The 21,455-nt window shown below is 38.5% G+C and overlaps 1 protein-coding gene across 3 annotated transcripts; it reads right to left on the bottom strand.

The window, feature by feature from the left end:
* Positions 1 to 67: 67 nt before the first annotated feature.
* Positions 68 to 20,846, bottom strand: LOC127434376 (uncharacterized). 3 transcript variants are annotated; one of them, XM_051687070.1, is made up of 7 exons: positions 20,394 to 20,846; positions 17,657 to 19,301; positions 8,580 to 8,618; positions 8,220 to 8,471; positions 7,915 to 8,034; positions 6,917 to 7,153; positions 68 to 4,655 (listed from the first exon to the last, which is right to left on the bottom strand). In XM_051687070.1, exons 2-7 carry the CDS (start codon positions 17,748 to 17,750, stop codon positions 3,307 to 3,309), a joined length of 2,091 nt encoding a protein of 696 aa, XP_051543030.1. In that variant the 5' UTR covers positions 17,751 to 19,301; positions 20,394 to 20,846; the 3' UTR covers positions 68 to 3,306. The 3 variants fall into 3 exon arrangements, with proteins under 3 accessions (XP_051543030.1, XP_051543029.1, XP_051543031.1); XM_051687069.1 differs by having other exon boundaries at positions 17,657 to 17,950; XM_051687071.1 differs by lacking the exon at positions 20,394 to 20,846 and having other exon boundaries at positions 17,657 to 17,950; positions 19,168 to 20,380.
* Positions 20,847 to 21,455: the final 609 nt, after the last annotated feature.

Below are 21,455 nucleotides of genomic sequence, written 5' to 3'. Positions count from 1 at the left end.
ACTGAAAGAGAGAGGCATCCAAAGATAAAACAAGTATTAGCAAATATAACCAGTTACATTTCATAATTTTGTTCAAATTTCACACATCTTTCAAGTCGTAATACTACTGTGGAAATGAATCAGCATTGAGTAAAATATTCCTAAAGGATTATTGATCATTATTTATTAGTAACATAGCACCACATTAAATGACCCACTGATGAGCATTTACATGCACAATCTTATAACAATTATTCTAAAAAGCTGACTACGTAAAAGGTCATGTAAACACAGTAACCGGCTTTCTTTTATCTGTGTAAAGTCATAAATGTTTTGAATATAGATGTAGGTTTTTTTTTTTTTGGCCCATTACCCCTAATTTCACTCTGCATGTAAACACCTTTACAGGGTTCCCACTCTTTTCTAGGCACAATTTACGAGGACATTTTAATGTGCCCAACAAGTGAAATATTTAAGCAAAAACACATGCAATCATTTATATTGAGCTTTTATTTTGGCGTTTTGTGTATTTTTGACGGTGGTTTCTCACCTCCAGACAGGGACGGATTAACCACCGGGCCGATCGGGCCATTGCCCAGGGGCCTCTAAACCTAAAGGGCCCCGAGCTCTAAATCATTTATTTAATTATTTTGAGATATCTATTAGTAATCCACTTAAATGTCAGCCTTATGTAAGATACCATTTGTTCAGCAGAATGCGTGCTGGACTACAGCAGTGCAAGCACAGACACTCGAACGCGTGCTCAAAGAATCTGCGTCTCACAGGTGAAGCGCGTTTATTTGAAGGATTGCAGAGAACAGTGTCTGATTTACAAAACGCTTCCAAACACAAAGATAAGGTGCAGTTTACCCTGGCTGTGTACAAAGCTGATGGTTTAAATTCATATAAGCAACAGAATTCGTGCAACAGTATGGATGACTTTAAAATGTTTAAGTCCTGCATGCATTTAATGTTTAATGATAAAGCAAAAGATGCCTGAATACCCTAAATATGTGCACGGTAACCTTTTGTAATAGGCTGTTTGGTTAACCATGAGAGTTCACGAACGGTTATTCTGTTATTTGTCGGGAGTCGGTACTCGGGAATAAAGAATGTTTATTGCCAAACACAAACTCAGATTAGCAGGGAATAAAGTGCACAGTGAGCTATGAGCCTAAATAGCACAATATATAGATCATCAAATGATAAAATCACATTAAAGTTGAACAAAAATAAACATGTCACTGACAGTGTAGGCCTACTTTGTTGAAGGCAGAAACAATTGCAAAAATATTACCTTTAGTGGTACAACAGCTCGTCACTGGGACAGTACCCTAAAACGTACATCCACTGTACCCTTTATATGTTAATCGGAACGTATTTGTACATTAACTGTCTTGAAAGGGTATATATTAGTACCCTAAGAGTCTTATCTGTCCCTAAAGGATACATATTAGTACCTTAAGGTGTAAAGAAGATACAGTGGGTGTACCTTTGAGGGTACTGCCCCAGTGACGAGCTGTTGTACCCCTAAAGGTACGATTTTTGCTAATTTTTTCTGACAGTGTATTCTTAATCAATGGAAAATGTTCTGCCCGGGCAGATTCACTTTCCATGAGGCAGCGAACGCTACGGTTTATAAACCTCTTCGGGATGCTTTGATTTTTAAGTGATTCAGCATTTAACTTGTGTAATTATTGTTGGCACACCAGAGCAAAAGGGGGAAAAAAACATTGGCTCACCTTTTATCAAGTGCTGAAACTTAGCCAAGTGAAAAACAATTTAGAATCATGTATAACAGTCACATTAAGTCCTCTTTGCAACCTGAACTTCATCAGAATGTCGATTTGTCACACCAGCGCTGAAAAAGCTTGATGCAGCACAACAAATGGTGAAACAGAACACAGGTGTCTTGATGCGTTTATAAATATAAAGTTCTTTTAAACTTAACAGTGTCTAAAAAAAATGCAATGGTCCTGCGTGGTTCCCTGAAAAAATAGTTGTGGGTGGCACAACGATCAAAGACAGCGCAGACGGACGTGTAAACAGCTCGTAACTCGCCCTATAGCCTACTTGGAAAAACTGACCCGAACCTGGCCCAAAACCTGAAGGTTTGTCGGGTACCGTCGGACTCCGTTCAGGTTGAAGACCTCTAAACACGTGCAGAATAATAAGCGATTTTGAATTTGAATACAGGCGCCATGCACATACCTATTAATAAAGCATGATTTTGGATCGGTTCATAATTAAAAAGTACATAAAGTATAACTGGCTGTGTAAGACATTGCTCCAAACTTTTCTTCCGTAAATTTGAAAAATCCAACCAAATCTGCCAAGCGTCCATGTAGCGCATAAAGGTGAACGTAGTCACGTCATGGGGATTATTATTTTGTAAATACATAGTCTGTATGTGCTGTGCACTTCAGTGTGCTCTGCTCTCTGTCATCTCACACACACAAGATTGCAATGATCATGATGTGGTGTTTTCAGTGTATGAGCGGCTGGCTTCACACATTCGTTTTGAAGCGTGCATCACTTGCAGATTATATATTTAATTAAATCACATACTTTTGCATTTTAATCATCACACTAGGACATAATGCAATTTTAATTCAATTACTTCTGCATTCTAACATTCATTTGCATCCAAATATGTCATATTCCATGACATTCTGCGTTTTATATCTAATGCCATTTTTCGACTAGATTCTGTCCATATTTTCCACATACTACATGTGGTAACCGTAGTATAAGCAGACTCTGATCACTGAATTATAAAAAATGTATTTACATCCCGAAGTATTAAGGCTGAACCACCATGCAACCAACTTAGGGCGTGAATTCATTTTCAAAAAAAATCTGTGGTCTGACCGTAGTTGTCTAAAGCTTATAACTCAAATGTTTTTGTGGTTAACACAACAGCAATTTTGGAAAGAAAACAAATGACTGCAGATGAGCAGAGAATGTATGTGACAGGGATTCTTTCACTAAAATATTTTCCAGGACAAATAAGTATTTTCCAGGAAATTTTTATAGTTTTCCATGACTTTTCTGTCACTAGAAAACTGTATTGCAAAATTCCAGGTTTTCCAGGACAAGTGGGAACCCTGCTCTACCGCCACTCTAACGACTAATCATATGTGTGTGCGTGTGTCCTTTTTGACATCAATAGTAAAGAATAACCCGATGACTTCAAGTCTCATGTAAACTCGGTTTTCTCTCTTTGTCTGATTTTTTTTAATGTGCATGTAAATGCGCAATGAGAAAAGTTGATTTGGTGGGTTGTTGATGCCCAACAAGGCTTGTGTTAAAGCCTTTTAAAAACTTTTAATCCACTTCACAGTCTCTATGTGGCACAGCCCACAGCTTCCCACTCCTGTATATGAATTTGACCTCACACTCCAAGCCAGATGTCTTAACCTTGAAGCAGCAGCCTTCGTCCCTGAGCTGAGCAGAGTTTTTCTGAGCCAATGACTGTAGCTCCTCCCACCCATCTTTGTCTCCCTCTCTGATCCACACCTTCCCACCTGCCTCGGCTAAAACATTCCCACCAAACCACTGCATCTCACGCAGCCCCTCTGCTTTGAGCAGATACATACACACACAGCGTGGTGCACACACCTTATAGCGCCCTCTATCCTCCTCATAGCAAAGGCAATGCAACTGAATGAGGAAGGAAGTGGGCTCTGATGTAATAAAACGAAGGACCTCCTCCACTCCATTGTCGATAGCGATGGGCCCATGTACCCTGCTGACTGAGAACAGCTTTGCGGGCCCGAGTATCCGCACCGATTCAAGAATGAACTGGAAGTTGTGGTGCTCGCCAAGTTGTAAGTAGCTCTGCAACTCAGACAGAGTCTCCTGGTGCAGCTGCATGAGACAATCCAAGCCCAGCTCTGCAGGATTGAACTCCAAAATGGACAGCAAGCGGTGCCGAACACCTGCGTCAAAGGCCTCTGAGTTGAAAGCAGGATTTGATAAGACAAATTGCACATGCTGAGTGACCGTAGCAATGGGTGCATTTGAAAAGTCTGGGGTGCTTCGTTTTGGCTGCACCACATCCAGCAAACATGCAATGCGAACACACGTCTCCCTATATTGTCTAGCAAGGAGGGTTGCGTCCTGGTCTGAGGAGGATGGAGCCATGCTGCTCAGAGCTTTACGGATGACCCGAGCAGAAACACCCTGGAAGGAGGTGACCCTGTGTAGCCTGCTGGGGCGGCAGGAGAACAGACCCTCCACAGAAGAAGAAAGCTGGAGGCCCTCCTGGAGGGGATGTAGGTCCCTTAGCACCTGAGCGAAGACTCTCACACTCTGCAGAAGACTCTCAGCATCCCCTTCTGTCCAACACTGCTCCACCTCTTGCAGCAAAGCGGCCTCCACCCTTCCACTGGCACTCAGCTGCTCGATCATACCGAGTATACCTCCACTAGGTTTTGCCTCTGGTTCCTCAAGAACCTCGGCCATGCAGTCCCACACCAGGAAACTGAAGATGGTCCACACAGTGCGCTGGTCTGTGCATTCTCCAGGATGTAGGTGGTCCCAGCTGCATAAGTGGTCCTGATCGTGCAGGTGATCCCAGCTGTGCAGGTGACTGTGGATTCCACTACGGAGCAGAGACTCAGCCTTTTGGAGCAACCTCAACAGCAGACACCCCCTCTCAGAAAGCTGAACCCCTACAGATGACAACCAGTTAGACAGATATATAACCATGGCTGAGTGGTTATAATCTGTTTCACACTAGAAAGGTTACCTTTCTAGTATGAAACATTATAACTGCTTGACCGTTTCTAATTTCAAAGTCATTTTTATTATTAAATTGTTCTATTAAAGGTGCACTAAGTAATTTTTCCACTTTCAAAACATTTCAAAACAAAATGTATTTATTTTTTTCATTTTGAGAAATAGTTTGTGATACTTAGAATTTTTGTCAGATATGATTCAAATGAAGTACATTTCACATTAAATGTGTAATATCTTTGACAATAGCATCATAAAACGGAATAGCAAAAATAAACACTCTTTTCAAAAAGTTTTCTGAATACACCTTCCGTCTGGCATTGGTTTAAAAAAAAAAAAAAAAACAGCTAGTCCCACCCCAAATTCTCACCATTGGTTGAGTCAATGTTGCTGTGTCGTGTTGGCTGGGTCACTCAAACAAATTCAGCAATTTTGGAAAGCACTACAGAACCACCTGGATTGTTCTAACTATACGAGCTCTGCTTTCCTTCACCTTTATCCTTATAAACTCTGTGTAATAATAATGTTTAAACTGAGGAGAGATATTGTGAATAAAAAGACAGTTAAGAAAAATACATGGTTTGTCTATATTTTCCTTGCAATCACTAGTATTTTTTGTTTGAATACTTCAATATTCAATAATTCTTCATCAGAATTTGCCATTTGCTTCAGGCTGCTTATTCAATAAATATCATGCTTTCTGCCTCATTCTATGAATGGAATCCACATGAGATCAGTAAAAGAAGCTGTTAGAACAACTCGATGATCAAAGTTGAAAGATGTTGGCAGTTAATAATTCGTTATTTGTAATGTTTGCATTCTGAATTCATAGCGCTAACACTAGCATGATAACCTTGGCCATAGTATGCATCTGTTACCCTCTTTTATTGTATTTGATGATGTAATATGTGAAAAAAGTCCACGTAAGATCATGAAAAAGTTTTTTATACTTGTTTTATTAAAGAAGTTTATTGCTACTGAAAAGATTGGTGTTGGGTGATATGAGTGTTACTATGGTAGTAAGAGGATTAGTCAATGGATAAAAGAATAGTAATTGATGCACAACAATGTGTCATAGGTGTGAATGGTTTACAGACTGCTGATCTGTCCAAAAGTGAACATTTCTAGCATTCACTATGTGTCCCTGTGTTAGAAACTAGATAAATCAGCCTCCAAAGGGCACTTCGAAGGGAGAACAATCATAGTAGCCATGCTGTAAGATCGCTTCAAACTGAATTTAAAATAAAAATGACTTAAAAGGTGAATACATTTTATTTTTTAACCCCACACCTTTCAGCCCTCCAAAGCTCTCAGAGTGGATGGTAAAGCCTTTGAAGAGAATAGAGCATAGGAATGATCACTTCTGAATGGAGCACTCTGACAGTGTTGTTATTGTTGCTCTTCTTCTTCTTATCTGCTTTGTGTTGCATTCAACTTCTGGGTTAAATACACATCGCGAGGCACCTCTGTTTCTCAAAACATGCGCATAATGCCGAGGCCTATTGCAGACCGACTGAAGTGTATACATGATACTGATCTACAACAGCATCTAGGTACGATTTCGGTCGGACTAACATGTCATTTTGACATTTTAAAAAGATTAAATATTTATTTAGCCCAACTGAAATCAGACTTTTTAAGTGCTTGTAAATGCACTCAGTGTTACATGTTTTGGGAAATCAACCTACTAATGGCTTTCTTATAGTTATCTCTACATATTCAGATGGGATAGGAGAAAGTATTTTAACATAAAAAAAAAAAAGTTAAATGAACACTCTCAGTTACATAAGTGGCCAAGAAAAAGCTATATTATTCTATGCAAGGTGGGCTGCTACCTCATGGAGCCTGCCATTTTGAGATCACATGACCAGCCAAGTACTACTCACTTTATCTCAGTAAACCTCCTATTATTGGACACTTTCAGTTGAGAAATAAAATAATCATTGGTGACAAATCTGCCTGGGAGTGGTATATTTCTACAATGGCATTGGTAACCGTAAACTTCTGAATTTGCATGCTGCATGTATGACAATAAGTGGCAGTATAGAAATCCAAGACCAGTGTTGTATTGTTCATCGAAACATAAACAAACCATTACTTAGTGCATCTTCAAGTACTGTTCTTGGTTTAACTGATCAAACAGAATCTAAAATTTACATAAAGATGCATGTCTCTGGATAGGACAGATATCACTTACACTGAGGACTGAGTCCTGTCACTCTGCTCAGTAGTCTTTCTACGTCCTGCGTCTTCTCCATATACAGGGACACTAGAGCCTCCAGCTGTGCTGAGTCCTCTATGCTGACCCCTTCTAGAAGGTATTCTCTGACCGTCCGACGAGGCAAACCCATTGCCACACCCATCTCACAGACATTAAATCTGATCTCATCCCCAACAGTCAAACCCAGCTGAGCCATGACCTGCTGCAGACCTCCTGATAGAAATAAGAAGAGCCAGTTTTAGATTTCTAGGGATAGTTCATATATAGAGCTAATTCTGTCATCATTTACTCCCATATGACTTTCTTCCATGGAACACAAAAGGAGATGTTAGGCAGATGTTAGGCTTTCTTTGCATCTCTTTTCCATTCAATGACAGTGAATGGCGACCGAAATAAGTCTGGAACTAATAAGGTTTGGAACAACATAAGAGTGAGGAAATGATAAAAACATGATGATATGGTCAACATCAGGTTAGCATGCTCTTAGTTGTAAGCCTAGAAAACCTAAAGATCAGGGTCCAAACTTAACTTCTTGCCAATTGAGAAAATGATATGGCCATGAAACTATTTTGATTTAAATCATTAAATCATCTCTATGTCAAAGGAAATACGGGTCATTGTCACAACACACAAAAACATTAAGACAGATCATGATTTTGTTACTCATATTTTCATTTTGGTGGCTTACGTTTCTGATGATAAATAAATAAAAAGTACATGTGATCACTGAGCTTTTCTTTAGCAGACTGACAGAATCACTGATTAATTCAAGTCAGATAAAAGGGTGATTCAAAGCAGATTTAAGTTTTTACATTGCAATTTAAACCATGTATAAAACATTCAAAAGTGTAAAACAGTTCTAATCAACTGAGCATTAACTCCAATTTTACTGTCATTTGGCACTTGCCAAGTGTTAATTTGCTATAGAATATAAAAGTGTTTTTGAAGCATACAGGTGTTGGAGAGTGAATCACCTGAGAGAGGTAAAGCTGTTCTCAAGTGGCCTCTCGTTTCCTCCACAGTTATCTGTACACTGCTTCCCTCAAGATCTTTATTAAGGGATGGACATGAGGGGTCTTCCACCAAACTATTAACTACAAAATGAGAGGATTGCAGAGGAGATTTGATAACAGGTGATTGAATGCCCAGCACAAAGGTTTCATTTAAAAAACATCACTGTGAATGCTATTTGTGTTATAATAATGGAAAGTAAGGTGTAATTCTTCTTTTCCTTTTAGCTAATCATTGCAATAACAATGTTCTGCGTGGTGAAGTTTACCATTAAGTTCCTCAGCTAACTGCTGGTCCTCATTCTGAAGGGCTAAGTAAAAGCTCTTGCATGCTTTCTCTCCCTTCTTCAGGCAGATGGACAGCAAGGTTTGTGCTTGCTGGGTTGGGGTAAGAACTGACTGAACGTTCTCCAGTTCCAACTGAGTGAGAATGCCACTGGAGAAGAGATCCAAAGAGACCGGCAGAACAGAACAGCCCAAGCGTGAGCACAGAACGCTAAACCGGGACTGTAGATGGCGTTCTGAAAGAGGACAGGACAATGGTGAGAGCTGTGATAAGTATAGCCTATATAAAAACATTCAGTAAAACTGAAAATGTTGAAACAAGATTAGACTATTTTAAGTCCTACCTGTTGGTCCTTGCTGAATATCTGCAGAATGGAATCGTTCTAATAACAGAATATAAAACCGTTTTAGCACTCGCACCATGCTGCTGCAATCTACATGAATGTATTTTTATTACTTCCAAGATTTAAAGGAATAGTTCACCCAAAAATGAAAATTCTTTGACTTTGAATTCTTTAACCAAAAATGACTTAATTACTTCTGCTGAACACAAACAAAGATTTTTAGAAGAATATCTCAGCTCTGTAGGTCCATTCAATGCAAGTGAATGGTGACCAGAACTCTAAGGATCCAAAAAGGACATAAGACTTCTTAAGATGCCAGTGGTTAAATCCATATCTTCTGAATCAATATAATAGGTGTGGTTGAGAAACCGATAGATTTTTAAAGGGGTCATGAAATGCCTTTTTTAAATTATTTTATCATGTTCCTTGAGGTTCACTTACAATTTTAGTAAAGTTTTTTGCACAAAAAACAGTCATATATTTGTAAAACATGATCATTTTCCAGCCTCATTCTGACCCTCTGTCTGAAATGCTCAGTTTTGGTGCTGCTTCTCCTTTAAGACTTGACAGCAAACACCCACTGTTATGATTTGCTCTCTGCTCTTGATTGACCTGAGGCCTGTACCATGAAGCCGATTTCGGTGGCTAGCCAGGTAAATTTTAGTTTAGTTTGCCTCAACCCCAGGTTTAGGTGCCATGAAAGTTGATCAGCTTTTAGCGGTATTCATCGCCATAGCAACTTAAGCTATATGGCTAACCTGCTCCGTAGCAGGTTTCGTTCTGGATTACAGATCGCTAACAGATGCTGAACCAATCAGCTGTGAGTAAAATGACATCTCTGAAGCAATCAAGTCACTCTCCCGTGTCTCTTCAAGCACACTTTACAAATAAAATCTTAAAAATCCACAAAATTGACTCTTCATGATAAATTATTTATTTGAAAATGTAGATTTTCAGCAGATAGAGTGTTGTATTTTATTTAAAATGTAATTGCTTTTCATTTACCCTCTTTAGCCATAGCAAAAAATATCTTTGAAAATATAAACATAATATTTTAGGCTATCTATAAAACAGGCAGTAAAATGGATTAATATGATACCTGCATAAAATAATTGTTTTTTTAAATATTAAAAGCTCAAGATTGCTATGGAAAGGGGTGAATGCCACCCTTCTTTCTTTTTAATTACATCTATGCATTTGGCAGATGCTTTTATCCAAAGCGACTTACAGTGCCTTTATTACAGGGACAATCCCCCTGGAGCAACCTGGATTTAAGTGCCTTTCTCAAGGACACAATGGTGGTGGTTGTGGGGATTGAACCAACAACCTTTTGCTTACCAGTTCAGTGCTTTAGTCCACTACACCACCACCAACAGTTTTTTATGCTTTTTATTTATTTTTATTTTTATTTTTACTAAAGACAATGTACAAATTGTACATCAAGAAAGAGAAATAATAATAATAATAATAATAAAAAAAAAAAACACTATGTTATTTGAATAACCATATCAAATAACCATTCGCAACATATTTGCGATGAGGAGGAGGGCGGGGCCAGGTCGTGAGGACACACACCCGGCCCTGAATCGGGCTAATTAGCCGGGAGGGAGATAAAGAGGGGTGGAGGCGCTAGTTTGCCAGAGAGATACACCGGTGTGCGTGCGTGCATTTATATTAAGGTTTTGTTGGCTGCTGCCTCCTTCCCCGTCCTTTACCCGTTACATTGGGTCTTTATTCCCTTCATGGCTGATTAGCCCGATTCAGGGCCGGGCGTGTGTCCTCACAGCCTAGCCCCGCTCTCCTCATCACAATATTCTATAAATAACATGTAATTCATTCATTTACATGTTATATTTTATTTCAAATAAAGTGGAAAGAAAGTTATGGTATCACCTCCTTTTTTTTAATATTAAATGAGATAGGACATCATAAACTAATTTTGTTCAAAAATCAAGAATCTGAAGGAAACAATCTATCTAAATTAATATATAATATTTTTAAGCAAATCCCATTTATGTTCACATTCCAGACTTTTATTATTAATTTTAAATGTTACTTTTTCCATTTGGTATATTTCCGAAATCGTTTCTCTCCATCTTTGAAATTGTGGGGGTTCTGGTTTAAGCCAATTTTTTTGTAATCTGTTGCAAAGCTGCTATTCTGATTACCCTAAATATATTTTGTTTAGTTTTATTTCTTAAGGACAATGGTATTTTATCCAAAATAAGGTTTTCTGGATGTATTTCTATTGTGCAGTTAAATATTAAATTAACCTGTCTAATCACTTCATTCCAATAAATTGTCAATTTAGAGCACTCATATAGAATTTGACTGTAATGAGTCTTTTTTATCTCCACAATTTCTCCAATAATCCCCTTTTACCATTCTGTTGTATTTACTTTGAATAACAGGTGTTACAAAAAAAAATATCATTTGTATCTTCCAAGCATATTCCCTCCAAACACTGGATTGAATAGTATGGAATGTATGATATATTTCTTTCCAGTCTTGCTGACTAATTTGTATTTTCAATTTATCCACCCACCTACAAATAATTTTATTCAGAGTGTCCTGTATATCTCTTTCAAGTGCACTCTTTAAAATTCCAACATTTTTATTGGATTAGTTGTATGTATCAATTATATAATTTATTAATTGATGCATTTCCTTTTTTATTTCTTTTACTTTAACTTCTCTTAATAAATATCTTCTTACCTGTAAATAATGACAAAATTGTGAATTTGGAAGCTCATTCTTTTTTTTTTTTTTTGTTGCTAGGTTTGAAAAAGGAATCCATTCCTTTAGTTGGTGATCTTTTCAGACCTCTATCTACCTAAAACTTAAATGTATTATCTAATCTATTTGGCATGAAATCAGGATCTTTAGCAATTTCTTGTAAATTATTTCTTAATCTTTCTTAATTTGACTATTTTTCTAACAAAATTCTAAAAGTACTATTAATACAAATATTATCTATTGATTTAAATTTGTTGCTTTGTTTGGGTAGGAACAGGGATATACTAATAGGTTCCCCCATTTGATAAATTTCCATCTTCTTCCATTTCACTATAGATTCTTCATTCATCCAAATCAATATGGTTGAATTTGGGCAGCTTTATAATAATTTATAAAAATGTTATTCAATTCCAGTCCTCCAAGCCTTTTTGACAACTTAATAATTTTAAGGCTAATTCTAAGTTTCCTATTATCCCATTTATATTTACAAAGTAGTTTATTCCATTGTCTAAAAACACTTTTTGATATACTAACTGCTAGATTTTGAAAAGGAATATTCAAGATGAATATTCATCTTTATAGTCTCTATTCGTTTTTAATTTGTAATAGTTTTGAATGATATATAAAGTTTTCAATTCAAATAAATACTGTGGTGGGCAAAAATATTGGCACCCTTGGTAAATATGAGCAAAGAAGGCTGTGAAAAAAAAATCTGCATAGTTTATCCTTTTGAACTTTCATTTAAAAAAATTAAAAAAAATCACAAAAATCTAACCTTTAATTGAAGTAAAACAAATGAAAGAGGGGAAATATCTCATTATTAAATAAATATTTTTCTCCAAAAACACATTGGCCATAATTATTGGCACCCTTTTATTCAATACTTTTTGCAACCTCCCTTTGCCAAGATAACAACTCTGAGTCTTCTCCTATAATGCATAATGAGGTTGGAGAACACATGGCAAGGGATCTGAGACCATTCCTCCATACAGAATCTTTCCAGATCCTTCAAATTCCGAGGTCCACATGGTGGACTCTCGTCTTCAGTTCACCCCACAAATTTTCTATGGGGTTCAGGTCAGGAGACTGGGATTGCCATGGCAGAACCTTGATTTTGGGGTAAGTGAACCATTTTTGTGTTGATATTGATATTTATTTTGGATCATTGTCCTGCTTGATGATCCAACCAGGGCCCATTGTAAGCTTTCTGGCAGAGGCAGCCAGGTATTTATTTTTTATCTGTTGGTATTTGATAAGAGTCCGTGATGTCATGTATCCGTACAAGATGTCTAGGACCTTTGGCATAAAAACAGCCCCACAACATTAAAGATCCAGCACCATATTTAACCGTGGGCATTTGGTACTTCACCTCTGTGTGTCCCAAACCCATCTCTGGTGTTTGCTGCCAAAAAACTCTTTTTTTTTTTTTGTTTCATCTGACCAGAGCCCAGTCACATTTGAAGTTCCAGTAGTGTCTGGCAAACTGAGGACGCTTGATTTGGTTGTTGGATGAGAGCAGAGCTTTTTTATTGAAACCCTCCCAAACAACCTGTGGTGATGTAGGTGATGTCTGATTTTTTTTTTTTTTTTAATAGACTTTCTGACCCCAAGACCCAACTAATTTCTGTAATTCTCCAGCTGTGATCCTTGGAGATTCTTTGGCCACTTGAACCATCCTCCTCACTGTGCATGGAGACAATATAGACACACGTCCTTTTCCAGGCCGATTCTTAAGATCTCCAGTTGATTGGAACTTGTTAATTATTTCCCTGATGGTGGAAATGGGCATTTTCAATGCTTTGGTTATTTTCTCATAGCCGCTTCCCATTTTGTGACACTCAACAACCTTTGTCACACATCATAACTTTATTCTTTGGTCTTACCCACTGTGATTGATGATTAAGGGAATTTGGCCTGTGTGTTACCTCATATTTATAACCCTGTGAAACAGGAAGTCATGGCTGAACAATTTCATGTTCCTAGTCACCCAGGTGTACTAAAAAATATAAAATATGAATGGGAATATACTTCAGATATATTTTATACATAAGAGTTTCTAGGGGTGCCAATAATTGTGGCCAACGTGTTTTGGAGAAAAATATTTATTTCATAATGAGATATTTCCCCTCTTTCAATTGTTTTACTTCAATTAAAGTTTAGATTTTTGTGAATTTTTTGAATGAAAGATCAGAAGGATCTTTTTCACAGACTTCTTTGCTCATATTTACCAAGGGTGCCAATATTTTTGGCCACCACTGTATAAAAGCTTTTATATTTTAAATAAATTTAAGCTTTTAAAATTAATAAGCCTGTGTGTTCTTGTTGTGGGCCTATATGAATTCACTTACACATTGATATACCAGCTGTTTTATATTTTTTTTTATCACATTAAGAATTTGTTTGCATCAGTCCTCTTGAGCTCTCGTAGCAGCAGCTGTTTCTTCTTGTGTAAATGTCTTTAATTGTTTCATAGTTTTACAGTTATCCCTAGTACTGTGTAAATCATGTGTTTTAAGTCTTCATGATTTCATGCTGAACTCTTGAGCAGAGTAAATGCATTTAAATTTTATTTTTTATTTTTAAAACTATGTCTTGTGCACAGTTTAAATGAATTTAAATTCTCATTTTCATAATCATCAGCTTACGGGGGGGCCTGAGTAGCTTAGCAAGTAAAGACGCTGACTACCACCCCTGGAGTCACGAGTTCGAATCCAGGGTGTGCTGAGTGACTCCAGCCAGGTTTCCTAAGCAACCAAATTGGCCCAGTTGCTAGGGAGGGTAGAGTCACATGGGGTAACCTCCTTGTGATCGCTATAATGTGGTTCACTCTTGGTGGGGCGCGTGGTGAGTTGTGTGTGGATGCCGTGGAGAATAGTGTGAAGCTTCCACACGTGCTATGTCTCCGTGGTAACATGCTCAACAAGCCATGTGATAAGATGTGCGGAATGACGGTCTCAGACTCGGAGGCAACTGAGATTCGTCCTCCGCCACCCAGATTGAGGCGAGTCACTACGCCACCACGAGGACTTAGAGCACATTGGGAATTGGGCATTCCAAATTGTGGAGAAAAGTGGAGAAAAAAAAAATCATCAGCTTTCAACAGAAAGGTAAAGTCTGAGTCTCTCGTGAAGTGAATCGCATTCTCTCACACAATTGGTTGTGCGCTGCAAATGTCACTCATTCATGTGCACGAGCACGTAATCTAATCTTAAAGTCAGGATCGAAGCCTGAGTTGACAGAGAATGTTAATGAGCTGCATCATGGTACCAATTAAGCCTGATTGGATTGGTTTGAATTTGTCAACCTGAAACAAATCCTGAAACCCTGAGTTCCTTCTGTGTCCTTCATGGTACGGGCCTCTGCTCTCTACCTGCCATCTCACTGTTTACCACTACTGGGCAAGGCTACGGATGTGATAAGGTAAATTAGGCACTGATGTGTTGTTGTGAAGGCGGTCTGCAAATGTCTATCAAAGTGTGACAACACAATGTGGAGGAAGTAGAGAACGTGTCATTTTGGCAGCTTGGGCTGCATTCCCCTTCAAATTTTTATGCACTACCCTCGCTAACTTCCCTCCGTCTCACAGACTCAGATGTACATCATTGCTTACGTTGCGCGAGTGCCCACTACTGGCAGAACCCATGCAATAGGTTTAACTGGAACACCCTAAACCCTTGATCAATTGGACTACATTGAGGGCTGGTGTCAATTTGTGGAATTGTTTAGTGATCTTTGCACCTGAGAAAACAACGTTTTCGGAGATTGATGCAACCATAGATTCAGGTACAGTTTAGTTGTAATATCAGAGGCTTATGTATAAATCTTATATGTTTAAAAAAAAAAATATATTTTTATTAGAATAAATTGTTAGAAAGGATTAATCAAGCTTTACAAAAGCAAAAATGGTAACATAACAATGAACATATAGACTATAACTGTGTGAAAAACAGTTAGTTTAAGGTAGCTACAAGTTTTATGCTGTATCTCAATATAACTTAACTGCTTAACTGACCTAACTTCACTTTCATCATACATTAGAGTTGTGTGGGGGTGGGGATGATGAAGCGCAATCTGCTGTCACATCACAATCAAGTTGCATTGTGGGATGAAGCGTACATTTGAGTAGGCTCACTCCCTCGGTCAAAATCGAGGGGTTGAGGGTCTGTTAACAGAAACTTCCCTCACCCACTTAACGAAGTGGAACAGACTTCCAAAATGGCGGCAAGGATTCATAAAGTATTCAGACCCCTTCGTTTTTTTTTTTGTTTGTTTGTTTTTTTGCATTTTGTTATGTTACAGTCTAAGTCTAAAATGCTTTAAATTATTATTTTTTGCACATCAATCTACACTCCATACCCCAACAAAGCAAAAACCAGATTTTTTTATAACTTTGCAAATTTATTAAAAATAAAAAACTGAAATATCACATTGACATAAGTATTCAGACCCTTAACTCAGTACATAGTTGAAGCACCTTTGGCGGCGATTACAGCCTCAAGTCTTTTTGGGTATGAAGCTTTGCACACCTGGATTTGGGGATTTTCTGCCATTCTTCTCTGCAGATCCTCTCAAGCTCTATCAGGTTGGATGGGGACTGTTGGTGGACAGCCATTTTCAGGTCTCTCCAGAGATGTTCGATTGGGTTAAAGTCTGTGCTCTGGCTAGGCCACTCAAGGACATTCACAGAGTTGTCCCGGCTGTGTGCTTAGGTTCACCTGGAGAGTACCAACAGGACAATAACCCTTCGGCACAGTCTGAGGTCCTGAGTGCTCTGGACCAGGTTTTCATTAAGGATATCTCTTTATTTTGCTGCGTTCAGCTTTCCTTCAACCCTTACCAGTCCCCCAGTCCCTGCCGCTGAAAAACACCCTCATAGCATGATGCTACCACCACCATGCTTCACCACTGGGATGGTACTGTGCAGGTGATGAGTGGTGCCTGGTTTCTTCCAGACATGACGCTTGGAATTGAGGCCAAACAGTTCAATCTTTGTTTTATCTGACCAGAGAATCTTGTTTCTCACAGTCTGAGAGACATTTAGGTGCTTTTTTGCAAATTCCAAGCAGGCTTTCATGTCTCTTGCTCTGAGCTGAATCTTCCGTCTGGCCACTCTGCCATAAAGCCCAGATCGGTGGAGGGCTGCAGTGATGGTTGTCCTTCTGCAAGTTTCTCCCATCTCCACACATGATCTCTGGAGCTCAATTAGAGTGACCATCGGTTTCTCGGTCACCTCTCTTACCAAGGTCCTTCTCCCCCAATTGCTCAGTTTGGCCGGGCAGCCAACTCTAGGAAGAGTCCTGGTTGTTCCAAACTTCTTCCATTTAAGAATTATGGAGGCCACTGTGCTCTTGGGAACCTTCAATACAGCTGAATTTATTTATTTTTTTTATTTTTATTTTTTTAGCCTTCCCCAGATCTGTACCTCAACACAATCCTGTCTCTGAGCTCTGCAGGCAGTTCCTTTGACCTCATGGCTTGGTTTTTGCTCTGATATGCATTTTCAGACCTTATATAGACAGGTGTGTGCCTTTCCAAATCATGTCCAATCAACTGAATTTGTCACAGGTGGACTCCAATCAAAGTGTAGAAACATGATCCAGAGAAATGGGATGCCCCTGAGCTAAATTTCAACTGTCATAGCAAAGAGTCTGACTACTTAAGTCAATGTGATATTTCATTTTTTTTCTTTTTAATAAATTTGCAAAGTTATTAAAAATCTGGTTTTTGCTTTGTCATTATGGGGTATGGAGTGTAAATTGATGTGAAAAAAATAAATATAATTTAAAGAATTTTAGCATAAAGCTGCAACATAACAAAATGTGAAAAAAAAAAATGAAGGGGGCTGAATACTTTATGAAGAATGCACTGTATATGTCAAAAGATCAAGGAAAATTTGATTCCTCATGTATTCCTCATGTCCTCCAGACATTCCTTTAAATCCTTTTTTATTTTAAATAATCAATGTGCACTACCCCAGCTGCTTTCGCTGTTGCGCACTGTCTCCGTGTTTATAACCACGTCTCCCATTGACCGCGTTTGGATGCGCTCTACAATATGAAACACCCTTTGTGTGGGCCCCCCTCAAGCCCGGACAAAAGGTCCAGTTGTTCCCCCTTATCGGCGGCCCTGCCTCTGAGTTCTGGTCACCATTCACTTGCATTGAATGGACCTACAGAGCTGAGATATTCTGCTTAAAATCTTGAATCTTAAAAGAAGTGTTCTGCAGAAGAAAGAAAGTCATACACCTCTGGAATGGCATGAGTATGAGTAAATGATGAGAGAATTTTCTTTTTTTTTTTTGGGTGAACTATCCCTTTTAACACCTTTACAAGTAACTTCACCTTCCTCTGCAGATAACCAGCATCTCAGACGTGGGTAATGTTTTTTGCATTTGCTCAGGCACTCCACGAAGCGGGAGGCATCACTCTCGTCCATCTGAGCATCAACAATCTCTAGAAGTTTTCGGGCTTTGTTGGGTGGTGTCCGTTCAGCCTCAATCTCATAACAGTTGTCTCTAGAGAGCAGCCCTACAGATATAACGCAGTCTAGCAGAGGGCCCAGGTGATACAGGGCATCCACCAGGAGCTTGCGTGAAGACAGGAGATGGGCTTTCACAGTTTGCTTGTTCTCTGGTCCTATAGTTACAAAGCAATGGGGAGTATGGGGAGTAAAATGAGGCTGTTTTCAATAAAATCAACTAGGTAAGGACAAAGGAGATGTAAAACTAACTCAACTAACTAACCTAGTTTTCAGAGAGTTTCCTATCAATTAAAATGTTAATTAAAATGTATATATATATATATATATATATATACACACACACACACACACACACACACTGTAGGCCAAAAGTTTGGAATAATGTACAGATTTTGCTGTTTCGGAAGGGAATTGGTACTTTAATTCACCAAAGTGACATTCAAAATGCTTAAAATTGCCAAAAAACTGAAGATTTCATACAAAGGTGTACACTACAATCTTCAAAGACAAAGAACAACTGGCTCTAACAAGGACAGAAAGAGATTTGGAAGGCCAAATCTCAAGGCCAAAAACAAGAGGATAAGTAAATCAGAGTCTCTAGTTTGAGAAATAGATGCCTCACATGTCCTCAGCTGACAGCTTCATTGAATTCTACCTGCTCAACACCAGTTTCATGTACAACAGTAAAGAGAAGACTCAGGGGTGCAGGCCTTATGGGAAGAATTGCAAAGAAAAAGCCACTTTTGAAACAGAAAAACAAAAAGAAAAAGTTAGAGTGGACAAAGAAACACAGACATTGGACAACAGATAATTGGAAAAGAGTGTTATGGATCTTAACCCCATTGAGCTTTTGTGGGATCAGCTAGACAGTAAGGTGTGTGAGAAGTGCCCGACAAGACAGACACATCTATGGCAAGTGCTGCAGGAAGCATGGGGTGAAATATCACCTGAGTATCTGGACAAACTGACAGCTAGAATGCCAAGGATCTGCAAAGTTGTCACTGCTGCACGTGGAGGAGTTTTTGATAAGAACTTTTTTGAATAGTTTAAGAACTTCTGAACACTTTTTTCAAATTGTAATTTTTCACGTTATTCATGTCCTGACTATACATTGTGATCAGTTGAATGCCACTTTGGTGAATAAAAGTACCAATTTCTTTCCATAAGAGTAAAATCTTTACATTATTCCAAACTTTTGGCCGGCAGTGTATATATACACATACACCGATCAGCCACAACATTAAAACCACCTGCCTTATATTGTGTAGGTCCCCCCTTGTGCCGCCAAAACAGTGCCAACCTGCATCTCAGAATAGCATTCTGAGATACTATTCTTGTCACCACAATTGTACAGAGTGGTTATCTGAGTTACCATAGACTTTGTTAGTTCGAACCAGTCAGGCCATTCTCTGTTGACCTCTCTCATCAACAAAGCATTTCCGTCCACAGAACTGCCACTCACTGGATGTTTTTGTTTTTGCCACCATTCTGAGTAAATTCTAGAGACTGTTATGTGTGAAAATACCAGTAGATCAGCAGTTACAGAAATACTCAAACGTTCCCAATGGCAAATAAGTAGCTGACACATCGACATGAACCTTTTTTTCAACTTTCATTTTATATATTAGTGTTATGTATAAGTTATAAAGAGTATAAGTGTGAGGGAAAGTGTAAATGTTTGGTCCTGTAACTGGTCACCATTTCTTTAAAGTTTTTTTAAATCACCTTTTTGATTTTTTGCAGTTCATTCACTAGTCCTGTGATGTGACAAATTAATTTTTAAAACTCCAAATATTTGGGAGCCTGGGTTGCTCGGCGAGTATTGACGCTGACTACCACCCCTGGAGTCATGAGTTCGAATCCAGGGTGTGCTGAGTGACTCCAGCCAGGTCTCCTAAGCAACCAAATTGGTCCGGTTGCTAGGGAGGGTAGAGTCACATGGGGTAACCTCCTCGTGGTCGCGATTAAGTGGTTCTCGCTCTCAATGGGGCACGTGTGGGAAGTTGTGAGTGGATCGCGGAGAGTAGCATGAGCCTCCACATGCTGTGAGTCTCCGCGGTGTCATGCACAGCGAGCCACGTGATAAGATGCGCGGATTGACGATCTCAGAAGCGGAGGCAACTGAGACTTGTCCTCCGCCACCCAGATTGAGGTGAGTAACCACGCCACCACGAGTACCTAGTAAGTAGTGGGAATTGGGCATGCCAAATTGGGGAGAAAAGGGGATAAAAAATAAATTTTAAAAATGTGCAAATATTTCATGTCCCTGCTGGGGGTAAAAAACAACTAAAACCAGCCAGATATTGTTGGCTGGTCTTAGCTAGTTTAAACAGGTCCTAGTTTTTTTTAAGACAGTCAAACAGCCTGGCCAAGCTGGTCTTGCTTAGATTTTCTTTTTTTTCTTCCAGCAGTAGTCTCTCAGTTCATATGAGGTCATAATAATTATACAATAATTTGTTTTTGTTTTTTACATTAACAACACCATTTAAAATAGTTTTAGATTAAGTAAAACATGTCATGTCATGTCAACTACCCAAACGCGTGTCACTTGAGTTTTAAAGTCAAATTACATTAGAATGGTATCTATAAAAAGCTTACCTGAATCGTGAGGTGTCTCAGTTGCCATCACAACAATATATCGCTATAATTACGGCTCATCTTTAAAATATGACATGTAGTTCATTCAAATGTTTCTTAGAAGAACAGAGTTGCGATCGTTTCATCCCTCAGTTCCACCCGTCGCTGTAGAAGACTTTAAAAGCACTATTGACGACGACAAACATCATTCAAGTTTTTATGTTTGTAATGTTATTACTTACTATAAGTTTAGTACATCTGCAAAAACTTTTACTCATAAAGTCTCGGGCAGTTCCTCGCAGTGTACCACTTCCTGGAAGTGGTAACTACCCGTAAAAACTTAAAGTCAGTGTCAACAATGTTTCACTTTCAGATTCATAACTAAACCATAAGACGCCCATTACTCTCCTAATTATTTAGTGTAGAAAAAGACACATTTAAGACTGAATTATTTAATTTCTCAGTATTGAAGTTTGTGATTTACAGCGATGGGTGTGGCTTCAAGTAGCTGCCACCCACGTGGAGATAATAAAAAAAACAACAAAAAACACACACACACACACACACACACACAACGTTATCAAATAAAATCGATACAAATAAATAAATAAATAAATGATAATAGTGGTAAATCTTAGGAACTAAATTCCATTAAGAAACATCCATGACATGAGCTGGAAATTAATTCTTCGAGTGTCGGGTGCGAATCAAGCCCTGCAGATGGCGCTAAAACAACTGTGGATTCATCAAATTCTTGAAAATCAGATTGAATGGGGTTTTGTGAATACAAGGAATGGACCTGTTGATCTTGTTGCATTGAATAATTGCTCAGCTCTCAACAGCAAACAGTCCCTTTTCATAGATAAGGGTCTATACTTATCCCTAGCTATCCCTAGCTGAGGCCCACTACCAGGGGGCATCAAGTTGACTTAAAATTTTCTAAAATAAGCTAATACACTATATTATAATAATTTAACTTACTATAATACATCTAAAACTGCTAAAAATGGCTTACTTTAAATCAAGATGTGCAATATTTATCATGTCTTATTTTAATTGAACAACTCCCTTAAACAGCTGTTT

Source organism: Myxocyprinus asiaticus, chromosome 44, assembly GCF_019703515.2.
Source record: "Myxocyprinus asiaticus isolate MX2 ecotype Aquarium Trade chromosome 44, UBuf_Myxa_2, whole genome shotgun sequence".
Lineage (NCBI taxonomy): Eukaryota > Metazoa > Chordata > Actinopteri > Cypriniformes > Catostomidae > Myxocyprinus > Myxocyprinus asiaticus.
This window is presented reverse-complemented; position numbering and strand designations above follow the sequence as displayed.

Excerpts from the sequence above, each read along its gene's own strand:
- LOC127434376 (XM_051687069.1), bottom strand. The coding sequence starts at position 20,421 with ATGGCAACTGAGACACCTCACGATTCAG. Across the intron at positions 17,951-20,393 it reads TGAGACACCTCACGATTCAG|GACCAGAGAACAAGCAAACT; the intron begins GTAAGCTTTTTA and ends TTGTAACTATAG. Across the intron at positions 7,154-7,914 it reads AACAGCTTTACCTCTCTCAG|GAGGTCTGCAGCAGGTCATG; the intron begins GTGATTCACTCT and ends TATTTCTATCAG.